A 12,219-nucleotide genomic window follows, 5' to 3' on the forward strand; every position below is an offset into this window, starting at 1 on the left:
GCGTTCGCTCGGAGATGGCGGAGCCGCGGCGACGCGGCCAGAGGCCCGGAGAGCAGGGAAGCCGGGCAGCCCCGGGACAAGGTGGAGCCCGGGGACAGCGGGGACGCCGCCCAGTCCGCCGGGTGAGCCGCCCTTGAGGAGAGTCCCTTCCCACTTAGAGTGTGGCCACCAGGCACGGTCGCCCTTAATTCCTTGCTTCACAGACTTCCCTTGAGTGTTGCCACCATAACCCTCAGGGTCGTCCGCGGCGGCCCAGCGCGCCCCTGGCCCTGTGCCCCTTCCAGTAGCTCCCTGGTAGTCGCCTCGTTTCTCCCAGATCGCCCCCTCAGTAGCGGACTCCCACCTTCCTCTGGGTTTTTCCAGCTTCGATGTCACCGAAGAGTCGCCTCAGAGCGCTCCATGCCCCTTCCCCTTCAATGCGCCGCATCGGGTGCACTCTTCATATCCACCTGTGACCCCTTATCCCCTTTCAACAGAGTCCTTCTGTCGGTGAACCCTGGTCCCCGCTGGGTACCCCCACCTCCCACAGCATCTGCACTGCTTGTCTCCCAGCGCACCCCCAGAGCCTTTCCAGCCCCTGTGAAACTGCTCCCTCCCAGGCTGAGCCCTGATGACCCCTTGGTTTCTTTCCTCAGAAACCTACAGCTGCACACACACACACACACACACCTTGCCCCTCTACCTCCTTCAGTATTTATCATCTCAGCCCACAACCTGTCCCAGGAGCTCACTGAGAAACCCTCCCCTAAATATCGTTGCTTCTTCTAGGTATGAAACGAAAATGCAGCGGTTAAAAGCTCGGACTCAAGGAGCTTGACAGGCCTGACTTTGAATACCAGTTCCTCCACTGACTGAGCTGTGTGATCCTGGGCAAGTTATTAAATGACCAGAGAAGGGCCTCAAATTACTCATGTATAGAATGGGGGTAATAACAATATCTATCTCTTACCTACCTCTCAGCTGATGTAAGGATTAAATACCAGGGGGGGGGTTCTTCAAAAAAATTAGTGGAAAATGCATATTCTTAAACTATTCATGGATTTCTTTTTTTTTTTTTTCACATCAGAAGAAACTTAGGACCAGCAACTGGTATAATGGTTGCATCTCTGGACTCCCCCGTAGTTGATCAGGTTGAGTCTGGGACCCAGCGTCTTAAAACTCACACTGGGCATGTGTATGTACATGCCCAAAACCCCAAGAGGAAAATAAGGAGAAGGGATTGTGGCATGGCCATCCCCCCCGGGGGATTTCTCATTTTCTATCTCTCTGGCGAGTATACACGCCCTATAGCAAAAATCTCTCTTTAAAAAAAAGAAACTAGGGACCAGCAGTTAGCGTAATGGCTATGTCGCTGGACTCCCACATAGTGGACCATGGTTCGAGTCCCGGACCCGATGGCTTAAACTCACGTCAGGCTCATGTGCGTGCGTGCCCAAGATCCCGAGAGGAGAATGGCGTGGCCATCCCCTCTGGGGGTGATTTCTCACTTTCTATCTCTCTGTCTCTCTGTCTGTCTTGTGAGCGCACTCACCCTATAGCAAAACCCTCTCCAAAAATAAAAGAAACTCCTACTTGAATTTCGTTTTCTATGAACTTTTTGAAGCCTCCTTATATATGTAAAACTTTTAGAAGAATATTAGGCAAGTATTAAGCTTTCAGTAAACATTAACTATTAGTAACATGGGTGATACACTCTGAGTGTCAACTTACCCTCAATAATTTCTTCTCACTGCAGTGTTTTCCCTAAAGCTTCTCTAATTCTAATTCCCATCACTATTTGATCATCTCTCCTAGTTTTCCCATGTTAATTAGTTTTACCCAAACTAAAACTGAACTTTTAAAAATATGTATTTATTTAATTTTATTTATTATTTTTAATTTGCTGTAGGGCACATGTGTTCACTGGAGAGAGAGAGGGGAAGAAAGTGAAAAAGCAGAACCAGCAGTTAGCATAATGGCTATGTCACTGGACTCCCATGCAATCAACTGTGGTTCGCGTCGGTTTTAAACCCGGTGTCTTAAAACTCATGCCAGGCGCGTGTGCGTGCGTGCCCAAGATCCCGAGAGGAGATCGAAAGACAGGAGAAGGGATTGCGGTGTGGCCATCCCCCCTGAAGGGTGATTTCTCGCTTTCTGTCTCTCTGTCTCTCTCTGTCTGTCTGGTGAGCGCACGCCCTATAGCAAAAACCTCTCCAAAAAAAAAAAAAGTGAAAAAGCAAGCTGTCAGGTCTGGGATTCGAACCACAGCAGGCCATGTGGGAGTCCAACACCCTAACTACCATGCAGCTACTGGCCTCAAACTGAACTTTTCTTAAAGCATCTCTCTCAGTACTGAAGGATCCTGTTTCTGCCTAATCACTCTTGAGATATGTATGGTGGTGGGTAATAGAGAGGAACTGATAACCACTAGCCTTCCTAGGTAGAAGGAATGACTGTAAAACATCAGAAGCAGTCTGTGAAAGAAAAGTTCTCAAATTAGGTCTCCTTAAAACTGTTTTCTGACCACACTGTGTGTTCTCTCTCTCTCTCTCTCTCACACACACACACACACACACACCCAGACTGGATATGATTTAAGCTCCTATTGCTCTCTGTCATCCAGTCCTACTCAATTTGATCTGTGTTTGTAACTGAACTCAATCCCTCATAACTCTCCAGGTTAACTCAGGTACCCGTCTGAGCTATTTAGGAAAGGGAGTGTAGTGCCATCTTGGCTAACTTAGGGAGGAGAGCTGGAATGAACAGGAAAAGAGATGCTGCGTTCAGCTTCTTGGCTTTTCTCATGTCCCAGTGACGTGACCAGCTCTGGGTTTACTTTTTTTTTTGAGAGGTTTTCGCTATAGGGCGCGTGTGCTCGCCAGACAGACGGAGAGAGACAGAGAGACAGAAAGTGAGAAATCACCCCCCAGGGGGGATGGTCACGCTGCAGTCCCTTCTCCTCCATTCTCCTCTTGGGATCTTGGGCACGCACGCACACGCGCCTGGCATGAGTTTTAAGCCACCGGGTCCAGCACGTGAACCGCGGTCAACTATGTGGGAGTCCAGCGACATAGTCATTACGCCAACTGCTGGTTCCCTGGGTTTACATTTTTAATCTCTTCTCCTAACTCTGGCACAAGTGAGGTGAAGGATATAGGAGATGGGTAATTTTTCACTAGTAGTAGAAAAGAGTCTTCAGGTTCTGGGTTGGAAGCTACTACAATGATTAGCTATCACTATTTCTCTTTTCTCTTGAATTTCTCTACCATAGTGTCCACTGACTATAAGTTCGTTAGTGCTGTTGGCTCTGATATTGAGTTTGATTGATGATGAAGATTAACAGACTCATGAGTTTCCTCTTATCTAATATTTCGTTAGGACACGGGACTACTGGGATTTCCGTTCCTTCTTCACAGAAAGATCAGAGTTCTTGCTGGCTGGCCAACTACTCAGTTACAGGCTGGGAACTCCTTTCAGAGCAAGCTTGTTTCCAGCCTCCTGAGCTGTTTGGCTTCTTGTTAGAGATTTGTTCTCTTTTAGCACTTGAGTATTGCTTCAATTTTGAGCTTATAAGCTCACAGAGGACAACTTGAACACTCATTTGGATATTCTAAGAAAGGGACACAAACTGTGAAACTAAGGTATGGGACTCAGCTTGTGTTCTTCTTCTACAGGAGCTTTCTTTTGGAGAAAAAAAATCATCCAGTAAACGAGGTAAGAGATTGGGGGAAGAGGAGAATGGATTAATGACACATTTTTAAGGGGAGAAGTAAGTCATTAAATTCTTTGTCTTACAGATAGCAGGGCAGAGATTGTGAACATTGCTGACCTCTGATGTGAGAAACTCAGCTGGGGCCAAGGGTGGAGCCTGATTTGCAGCCTGAAACCATGGGCCAGGGGGCCATGGTGACCTGAGCTAATGGACTCTACCAAGTTGCTCCCCGCTGCCCCTTCTACCTCCCCTAACCAGTTCTAAGGAGACTTGTCTTCACCTCTTCCAAGGAACTGACCTTGAAGGACTCCTATTTTCTTATCCTTTTACTCTCCTAAGACAGTACTAGCATAGAGATCTCTTACTTCCCATGCCCTGAGGTAGCCCCCATTCTTCCCTCCCTTCCCCCGACATGCTCCAGCTGTGGAAGGTGGTACGCCCAGCTCGGCAGCTGGAACTGCACCGCCTCATACTGCTGCTGATCGCTTTCAGCCTGGGCTCCATGGGCTTCCTGGCTTACTATGTGTCTACCAGCCCCAAGGCCAAGGAACCCTTGCCTTTGCCTTTGGGAGACTGCAGTAGCAGTGGGGCAGCTGGTCCTGGGCCCGCACGGCCTCCAGTCCCACCCCGTCCTCCCAGGCCTCCAGAGACGACTCGAACTGAACCTGTAGTCCTGGTGTTTGTGGAGAGTGCATACTCACAGCTGGGTCAGGAGATTGTGGCTATCCTGGAGTCCAGTCGTTTTCGTTATAGTACTGAGCTTGCACCGGGCCGAGGGGACATGCCCACATTGACTGATCATACCCGTGGCCGCTATGTCTTGGTCATTTATGAGAACCTGCTCAAGTATGTCAACCTGGACTCCTGGAGTCGGGAACTGCTAGACCGGTACTGCGTGGAATATGGTGTGGGCATCATCGGCTTTTTCCGAGCCCATGAGCACAGTCTTCTAAGTGCCCAGCTCAAAGGCTTTCCCCTTTTCCTACACTCAAATTTGGGACTTCGGGACTACCAAGTGAATCCTTCTGCCCCTCTACTGCATCTCACACGCCCAAGCCGCTTGGAGCCTGGGCCACTGCCTGGTGATGACTGGACCATCTTCCAGTCTAATCACAGCACATATGAGTCAGTGCTACTTGCCAGCCTTCGGCCAGCCGAACCCCCTGTACCAGGACCAGTGCCTCGTCGGATCCGACTTCCCACTGTAGTGCAGGACCTGGGGCTTCATGATGGCATCCAGCGGGTGCTCTTTGGCCACGGCCTTTCTTTCTGGCTCCACAAACTTGTCTTCGTTGATGCTGTTGCATATCTGACTGGCAAGCGCCTCTGCCTGGACCTTGACCGCTACATCTTGGTAGATATTGATGACATCTTTGTGGGCAAGGAAGGTACCCGCATGAAGGTGGCTGATGTTGAGGTCAGTCTTTCTCTTAAATTCCTTTTCTTAGAAGCTTTTCAAGCTCTGGACTATCAGACTTCCTTCCTTGAATCTGACCTTGTTATAGGTACACTCCTTAGCCTTTCCAAACAGGAAGAATACTGCTTCCCATGTATACTGCTCAATCTGCTCTCTCTTAATTTATCTTGTCCCTGCTACTCTCCCTAGGCTCTGTTGACTACACAGAACAAACTCAGGACTTTGGTCCCCAACTTCACCTTCAACTTGGGCTTCTCGGGCAAGTTTTATCATACTGGTGAGCTTATTCTCCTGCTCCTTTAGCATCACACTTCCTTTGTTTTGTCCCTTTACTGTCCATCTCCCTGGTGCAGACAAGTTAAAGAAAAGAAGCAAGGTTTGGAGTCAGACTGCTGTTAGGAACCTAGTGGTAGACATGAATTTAAGTTAGCATGGGTAGCTGGAGGGCAAATGGGTTGTGGAGCAAATAGGAAGTCTTAGGTGGGCAGGGGCCAGTCACCTTCCAAGAATGTAAGGTGGTTAGTGTTATTATAAAACAAAGGGACCCTTCAGTGGTGTGGTTAAAGTGACTGGATCTTAGACGGATTACTATGTGGTACACTGGTGCACTTCCTCCAGTCTTGGACCTGGCAGCTTAATAAACATGCTGGGCACGTGTGCATGTGTACCCAAATTCTGAGAGAATAATAGAAAAGACATTGCACTGTCCATCCCCTCTGGGGTGGTGGGGGATGCTTTCTCACTTTCTCTCCATCTCTATCTGTCTCTGATGAGTACACATGCCCCATAGCAAAAAAATTAAGTAAAACTTAAAAAGATAAAACAAAGGTGTGCACAGGCACTGACTGACTGTGGTCAGTGGTCTGTGTGTGGTCCTAGGGACAGAGGAGGAGGATGCCGGAGACGACATGCTTCTGAAGCACCGCAGAGAGTTCTGGTGGTTCCCCCACATGTGGAGCCACATGCAGCCACACCTGTTCCACAATCGCTCTGTGCTGGCTGACCAGATGAGGCTCAACAAACAGTTTGCTCTGGTGAGAACATTGAATCTCTTCCCTGTACTTTCTCCAGAGTTAATGTTCCCTTTTCAACCCTCTCCTAATGGGATACCCTTCCCTACCCTTTTCAGTCTTCTTTCTGTGGAGGCATCCCCACCCTCTTTACCCTTTACTCCCTAAACCTCACCAGGTCCTGGTGAGAATCTATGCCATTCCCAGGAGCATGGGATTCCTACGGATCTGGGGTATGCTGTGGCTCCCCACCACTCGGGCGTGTACCCCATCCACACACAGCTCTATGAGGCTTGGAAATCTGTGTGGGGCATCCAGGTGACCAGCACTGAAGAGTATCCCCATCTCCGCCCTGCCCGCTACCGCCGTGGCTTCATTCACAATGGCATTATGGTGAGGGACTCCCTGTACAAACTTGAATCCAATTTTCACCTTTAGATAGCCTCCAGCTTGCATTGATCTATGTCCTATCAACTGCCAGTCTAGTTTCATCCATCTGATAGAAGGAAGAAGGGTAAAAAGTCTTAATGCATCTTGTAAGAACTTTAATCAATATAACTTCAGACTGAGTAGTCCCTGGGTTTAGACCCAGGAATCCCAGTGCCTGAGGACTTTTGTCCTTCATCCACTTCTCTTTCTACCTTTCAAATCTCACTTAGCTGTTTCTTCTTTTCCCTCCAGGTGCTGCCCCGGCAGACATGTGGCCTCTTCACTCACACAATCTTCTATAATGAGTATCCTGGAGGATCTCGTGAACTAGACCGAAGCATCCGAGGTGGAGAGCTCTTTCTGACAGTGCTGCTTAATCCGGTAATGTGCTGAAAGGAGCTAGAAGATTGCAGAGCCAGTTAGGACCTTTACTTGCCAAGGTTGAGTCTGAGGCTGGGTAGGCCTTCCAGTCTGACACACTGGCATCCCCTTACAGATCAGCATCTTTATGACCCATCTGTCCAATTATGGAAATGATCGGCTGGGCCTGTACACCTTCGAGAGCCTGGTGCGCTTTCTCCAGTGCTGGACACGGCTGCGACTACAGACCCTTCCTCCAGTCCCTCTTGCACGGAAGTACTTTGAACTTTTCCCTCAGGAACAAAGCCCCCTTTGGCAGGTCAGGTTGGAGTGCCAGCTGACCAGAGACATGATAGGGGTGGGATTTAAGAGACTAGACTTATATCTTTCTTGGTTTCACTTACAGAATCCTTGTGATGACAAGAGACACAAAGATATCTGGTCCAAGGAAAAAACCTGTGATCGACTCCCTAAGTTCCTCATTGTGGGACCCCAAAAGACAGGTGAGTCATCCTTAGCTTCTTTTACCCTGCCTTAAACCCAAAGGATCCTTTTGCCAAGGAACTTCTCATACCCACCCCTCATTAATCGAGTCTTTTGAGACTGATTCTTAACCCTGGTTGTATATCAGAATTATATATGGAATTTGTTTCATTTTGTTTGCTATAGGGTGTGTTCACTTGCCAGAGAGTTGAGGGAGATGGCTCTGACACAATCCCATCTCCCCATTCTCCTCTCAGGACTTTGGGCATACACACATATGCACCCAGTATGTTTTCCAAGCCACCGGGTCCCGGACTCAAGCAAGCAGTCGGCCATGTGGGATCCAACCTCCCCGATCACCATACCACAGGCTGGCCTTAATGAGTTTTACTTAGAAGACCCACAAGGAATTCTGACTCACAGTCAAGGCTCAGAACCACTGTTTTTAACTCTTTCTTGGGCCTCTCTCACTAATTTGGTCAAAGGAAATTTTATCACACAGAGTGATTATTTTCTCACTCCCTTCAAGCTCATGCTATTGACCTGGTTTTTCTCTACACAGTGGCCTGTCTTTCTCTCCCATTTAGGAACCACAGCTATTCACTTCTTCTTGAGCCTGCACCCAGCTGTTACTAGCAGCTTCCCAAGCCCCAGCACCTTTGAGGAGATTCAGTTCTTCAGTGGCCCTAATTACCACAAGGGTATTGACTGGTGAGACTGGGACCCCTTTGAATGTTTCTCCAAAGAATATTCCTCCAAAGTACCTAATGCCAATTTCTACCAGTAGGTACCTGACCCCTTCATTCTATAAATTTCTCTGCCTCTCCTATTTCCTAGGTACATGGACTTCTTCCCTATCCCTTCCAATGCCAGCACTGACTTTCTGTTTGAAAAAAGTGCCACCTACTTTGACTCAGAGGTTGTTCCACGGCGGGGGGCTGCCCTCCTGCCACGAGCCAAAATTATCACCGTGCTCACCAACCCTGCTGACAGGGCCTACTCCTGGTACCAGGTCTGTCTGAAGCTAGGGGCTTAAAGTAGCAGGAGAGGTGGTCACTTTTAGACAGAAAAGAATGACAGAGAAATTGAACTAGTGCCTTGGGGAGGGTTACCTATGCTGTCTGTAACCAGACGAATAGTCCAAATCACCAGTCCCTTCTCTTTTCACTTTTTATCTTTCAGCACCAGCGAGCACATGGAGACCCAGTTGCTCTGAACTATACCTTCTACCAGGTGATTTCAGCCTCCTCCCAGGCCCCTTTGGCACTTCGCTCCTTGCGGAACCGCTGCCTTGTCCCTGGCTATTATTCTACCCATTTACAACGTTGGCTGACTTACTACCCTTCTGGACAGGTACAGTCCTCCAAGAACCCTTGTTGGGGTCCCCTTTTCCCTACTCTTCCCTTCAGCCCAGTGGCTTCTTAGGAATATAGAGGGAACCACATTCCTGTCCCTTTAGTTGCTGATTGTGGATGGGCAAGAGCTACGTACCAACCCAGCATCTTCAATGGAGGGCATCCAGAAGTTCCTGGGTATCACACCCTTTCTGAACTACACACAGACCCTCAGGTAGGAGAGCATGCTCTGAGGGAAATGGGAAAGCAGGTTGACTGTGTCTGGAAGAGCATGGATTTACCCTTACTCACAAGGAGAGATGTGTCCCTATGGGCTGGGAAGGTTAGTGCACATTTATGGCACTTGAATTTCTCTGCCATCTAATGACCTCTTCCTGTTGATCAGATTTGATGAAGATAAAGGATTTTGGTGCCAGGGACTGGAAGGTGGTAAGACTCGTTGTCTAGGCAAGAGCAAAGGCCGAAGGTACCCAGATATGGACAATGAGGTAAGTAAAGCTTGGGGCAAGGTATCTGTCTCTGCTTCCAGCATACAATGCTGTGTCCCACTCCTCACCATTTCTGCCTTCATCTTCTCCTGCCAGTCCCGCCTTTTCCTTACGGATTTTTTCCGGAACCATAATTTGGAGCTGTCAAAGCTGCTGAGCCGGCTTGGACAGCCGGTACCCTCATGGCTTCGGGAAGAACTACAGCATTCCAGTCTGAGCTAACGTTCCAGCCTTTCATACCAGCAAAACGAAACAAAAAACAAAACAACAAAAAACCCTGCTTCTCTAAGGGGCATGCCTAGAACAGGGCCCATAAGGGGGATGAAAGTGCCTTGGCCCGTCCCCCCTTCTACCTCAGTGGCCCCAGGCCTTGGATAGCTGGGAAGGGCATCCCTTTCCATAGCTCTGGGACTTAATAAAGGGGCTTCCCTTGGTATCCCCATCATGATATTCATCACCTTTGACCCATGGTCTTGGTAGATGGGGAGGAGTGAGAGGGTCAAGGCAGGGTATAGAAGAACATTATCAGTTCATAGTTTCTCTTTTCATCCCCAGAATTTTTGTCTGTCTATACCTGGCAGTGGGATCTACCTGTGGCTCGGCCTCCCTAATGTCATTCACATTGAATGGGGTTGAGGTCTGACAGTGGCTCATAGAGCCAAGTATGAGCCCTAGCTCTGGGCTAGAAATGTCCTTAAATAAACATCCTTATTTTTCTGTTTTGTCTGCCTCACTGGAGTGGGAAAAAACTAGACATTTCCCTTCACTTCAAGTTTCATCTGCACATGACGGGAAAGAGAAAAGTCCAAGCAAACTAGAGTAAAAAAAGTTTATATATTTATAAATGCCAAATAAATACCAGAGGCCACCCAGCGCCCCCTCCCAGACAGGGCTGTGTCTCCCAGCCCTAAGCCTCTAGGGTCTGAGACATCTTGGCCCCAAGCTACAGCCCAAGAGCAGCTGCCAGTCTGGGCTACCAGGGAACTGGGTGGGGATGATCTGTCCAGCCAAGACTCACTGCCCCTGTGTGAGGAGCCCCCATAGCCACAGGCCTGTGTCCCTGTATAGGGCCCTAGGGGAGCCAGGCTCAGGGGGAGAAGGTGGTCATCTCCAGTGAGACCCGCTGCCACAGCTCCTTGGTCTGTTTGCTGCGCTTGAGGTTCTGCAGGATGTCGTTGAACTGCATCATGCCCATGGGAGTCAGGCAGAAGGCGCTGCGGGCACTGCGGATCGCGTTCACAAAGTCGTCGTAGTCGGCAGGGGTCAGGTGAATCAGGCGGTGGTGAATGTACTGGAGGAGGAATGTGTGGAGAATGAGCCTTAGTACAGAGCATAGAACCAGGCCAGGAGCATCTCCACCCTGGTTCCATGCTTCCTGGATGGTCACCTGCATGTATGCCTGCTGGCAGCGCTGCACCAGTTGGTGGAAGGCTGGGGCACGCAGGTGGTTGTGGGCATGAGCAGGGCTCAGCCGCTGCAGCGTCTCCATGACGATCTCCTGCAGCACAAACGGGCTCAGCACCCCCTTGGCTGCCCCCACACAGAACTGGTGCACGTAGTTCACTCCTGGGGGGCAGGGGGGAGGGGCATGAGCCGGGGGTGGCCACCTCTGCCCTAGGGACCCAACTTAGATATCTCAGCTCTGGGCTGGCAGACAGCCTCCCTCCACCCCAGGAGCTGAGGTAACCGTCCACCCCCGCGCACGCACACGTACCCGACCAAGGCCTCAACTCTGAGCAAGAGCTAGGAAGGAGGTCTGGGATAGGAAGGTGGGGGAAGCACGAGGGGGGGGCAATGGTCCTGGGGAGAGGAGGTGTTACCCAGCTTTGCTGCCAGCCCCAGCAACCATTTGACATCATCAGTGTAGGGAGGGGAGCGAGAGAAGTTGTTGGGGTGATCGTTGTGTGCCCGGCGACCCAGCATCTCCAGTGCCAGCATTCCTAGGAGATAAGGGTAGACACATCCTCTTCACCCTCTACCCCAACCCAGTATCTGATCCCACTAGTTGGGGGATCTGCAGAAGAGCCTCTAGCACAACTGCAGGTTGGAGTACAGGAAAGGCCTTCTCTCACCAACACGGTAGGCGGCATGCAGGTGGTGCAGGCTGTGTGGATTGACAGGCTGACTATGCGTCTCTTCTTCTGGTGGTGGAAAACCCCCGCTCACCAGAGGGCTGGGTTGTGTGGTCAGGGCAGGCAGTGAGGCACCCTGGATGGCTGGAAATGTGGATGCTGGATGGACACTGCTCACTGAGGGCGGATGAAAGTCACATGAGGAACTCAGCCCAGAGGGGGCAGAGAAGATAGCCTCCCACCTCCCTGCCAGTGTACCTCCCCACCATTCACCTGCTCCCTGTCCCCACAACTCACAGGCCACACTGGTGGGCAGTGGGAGCCCTGGCTCTGTGTGGTAGGGATGTACTGTGATGGGTGCCATGGAAGGGACAGGGAAAGACACAGCAGTGGCAGCAAGTGAGGGAGGCGTCACTGAGTAAGGGTACTGAGCCCCCAGGAATGCTGGATGCACACCCTAGAAGCAGGGGGAAGGAGAGAAGGAAGATAACAAAATTAGATTGGGATGTAGTTCTTTCCCTTTGCCCCACAGTGAGTATCCCTATATTTATCTTAGTTGCGCTGGGTTCTCCCAGACTCCCACCACCACAACAAGACTCTTGGGCAGCTCTACTATATTCCCAGAATCCACCCCCTTGAACGCTCTATGTTCTCCCATACATCCCCCTCCAGCAAAACACTAGCCTCACCTGTGGGTATGCAGAGCTGGGCACAGGGAAGACGGCAGGCCGGGGCATATGAGGCATGGGGTGGGCGGGGTGAGCTGGGTGGGTGAGGTACTGAGGGCTGCAGGGCAGGTGGGGCTGTAGAGCAGTGTAGGGGTGCAGGCCAGGGGAGTGACCATGCCCCAGTCCTGGACCTGGATATAGACTGGACCCCACCGAGATGACTGGCACCACTGTGGCTGGCGCTGG

The 12,219-nt window shown here is 50.4% G+C and overlaps 2 protein-coding genes across 3 annotated transcripts in view; one reads left to right on the plus strand and one right to left on the minus strand.

Annotated features, from left to right (window-relative positions):
* Positions 1-9,952, plus strand: NDST2 (N-deacetylase and N-sulfotransferase 2). 2 transcript variants are annotated; one of them, XM_006170036.3, is made up of 16 exons: positions 1-122; positions 769-925; positions 3,654-3,693; positions 3,777-5,108; positions 5,298-5,385; positions 5,988-6,142; positions 6,326-6,511; positions 6,800-6,928; positions 7,044-7,226; positions 7,314-7,410; positions 7,978-8,101; positions 8,228-8,402; positions 8,573-8,743; positions 8,850-8,959; positions 9,131-9,233; positions 9,330-9,952. In XM_006170036.3, the coding sequence occupies exons 4-16, from the start codon at positions 4,104-4,106 to the stop codon at positions 9,453-9,455; spliced, it is 2,652 nt and encodes an 883-aa protein (XP_006170098.1). In that variant the 5' UTR covers positions 1-122; positions 769-925; positions 3,654-3,693; positions 3,777-4,103; the 3' UTR covers positions 9,456-9,952. The 2 variants fall into 2 exon arrangements, with proteins under 2 accessions (XP_006170098.1, XP_014440331.1); XM_014584845.2 differs by lacking the exon at positions 6,326-6,511.
* A 223-nt stretch (positions 9,953-10,175) lies between these two features.
* The window catches only part of ZSWIM8 (zinc finger SWIM-type containing 8), a gene marked incomplete in the record, with an annotated part of 18,649 nt that continues 16,605 nt past the window's right edge, over positions 10,176-12,219 (minus strand). Inside the window, 6 exon segments of the mRNA XM_027768915.1 lie at positions 10,176-10,524; positions 10,621-10,799; positions 11,054-11,173; positions 11,306-11,482; positions 11,603-11,762; positions 11,995-12,209. Coding sequence (XP_027624716.1) covers positions 10,321-10,524; positions 10,621-10,799; positions 11,054-11,173; positions 11,306-11,482; positions 11,603-11,762; positions 11,995-12,209 — 1,055 coding nt within the window.

The sequence above is a fragment of the Tupaia chinensis genome, unplaced genomic scaffold, assembly GCF_000334495.1.
Source record: "Tupaia chinensis unplaced genomic scaffold, TupChi_1.0 Scaffold148012_1, whole genome shotgun sequence".
NCBI classification, from domain to species: Eukaryota; Metazoa; Chordata; class Mammalia; order Scandentia; family Tupaiidae; genus Tupaia; species Tupaia belangeri.

Excerpts from the sequence above, each read along its gene's own strand:
- NDST2 (XM_006170036.3), top strand. The coding sequence starts at position 4,104 with ATGCTCCAGCTGTGGAAGGTGGTACGCCCAGCTCGGCAGCTGGAACTG. Across the intron at positions 8,403-8,572 it reads GGGCCTACTCCTGGTACCAG|CACCAGCGAGCACATGGAGA; the intron begins GTCTGTCTGAAG and ends TTTATCTTTCAG. Across the intron at positions 8,960-9,130 it reads AACTACACACAGACCCTCAG|ATTTGATGAAGATAAAGGAT; the intron begins GTAGGAGAGCAT and ends CCTGTTGATCAG.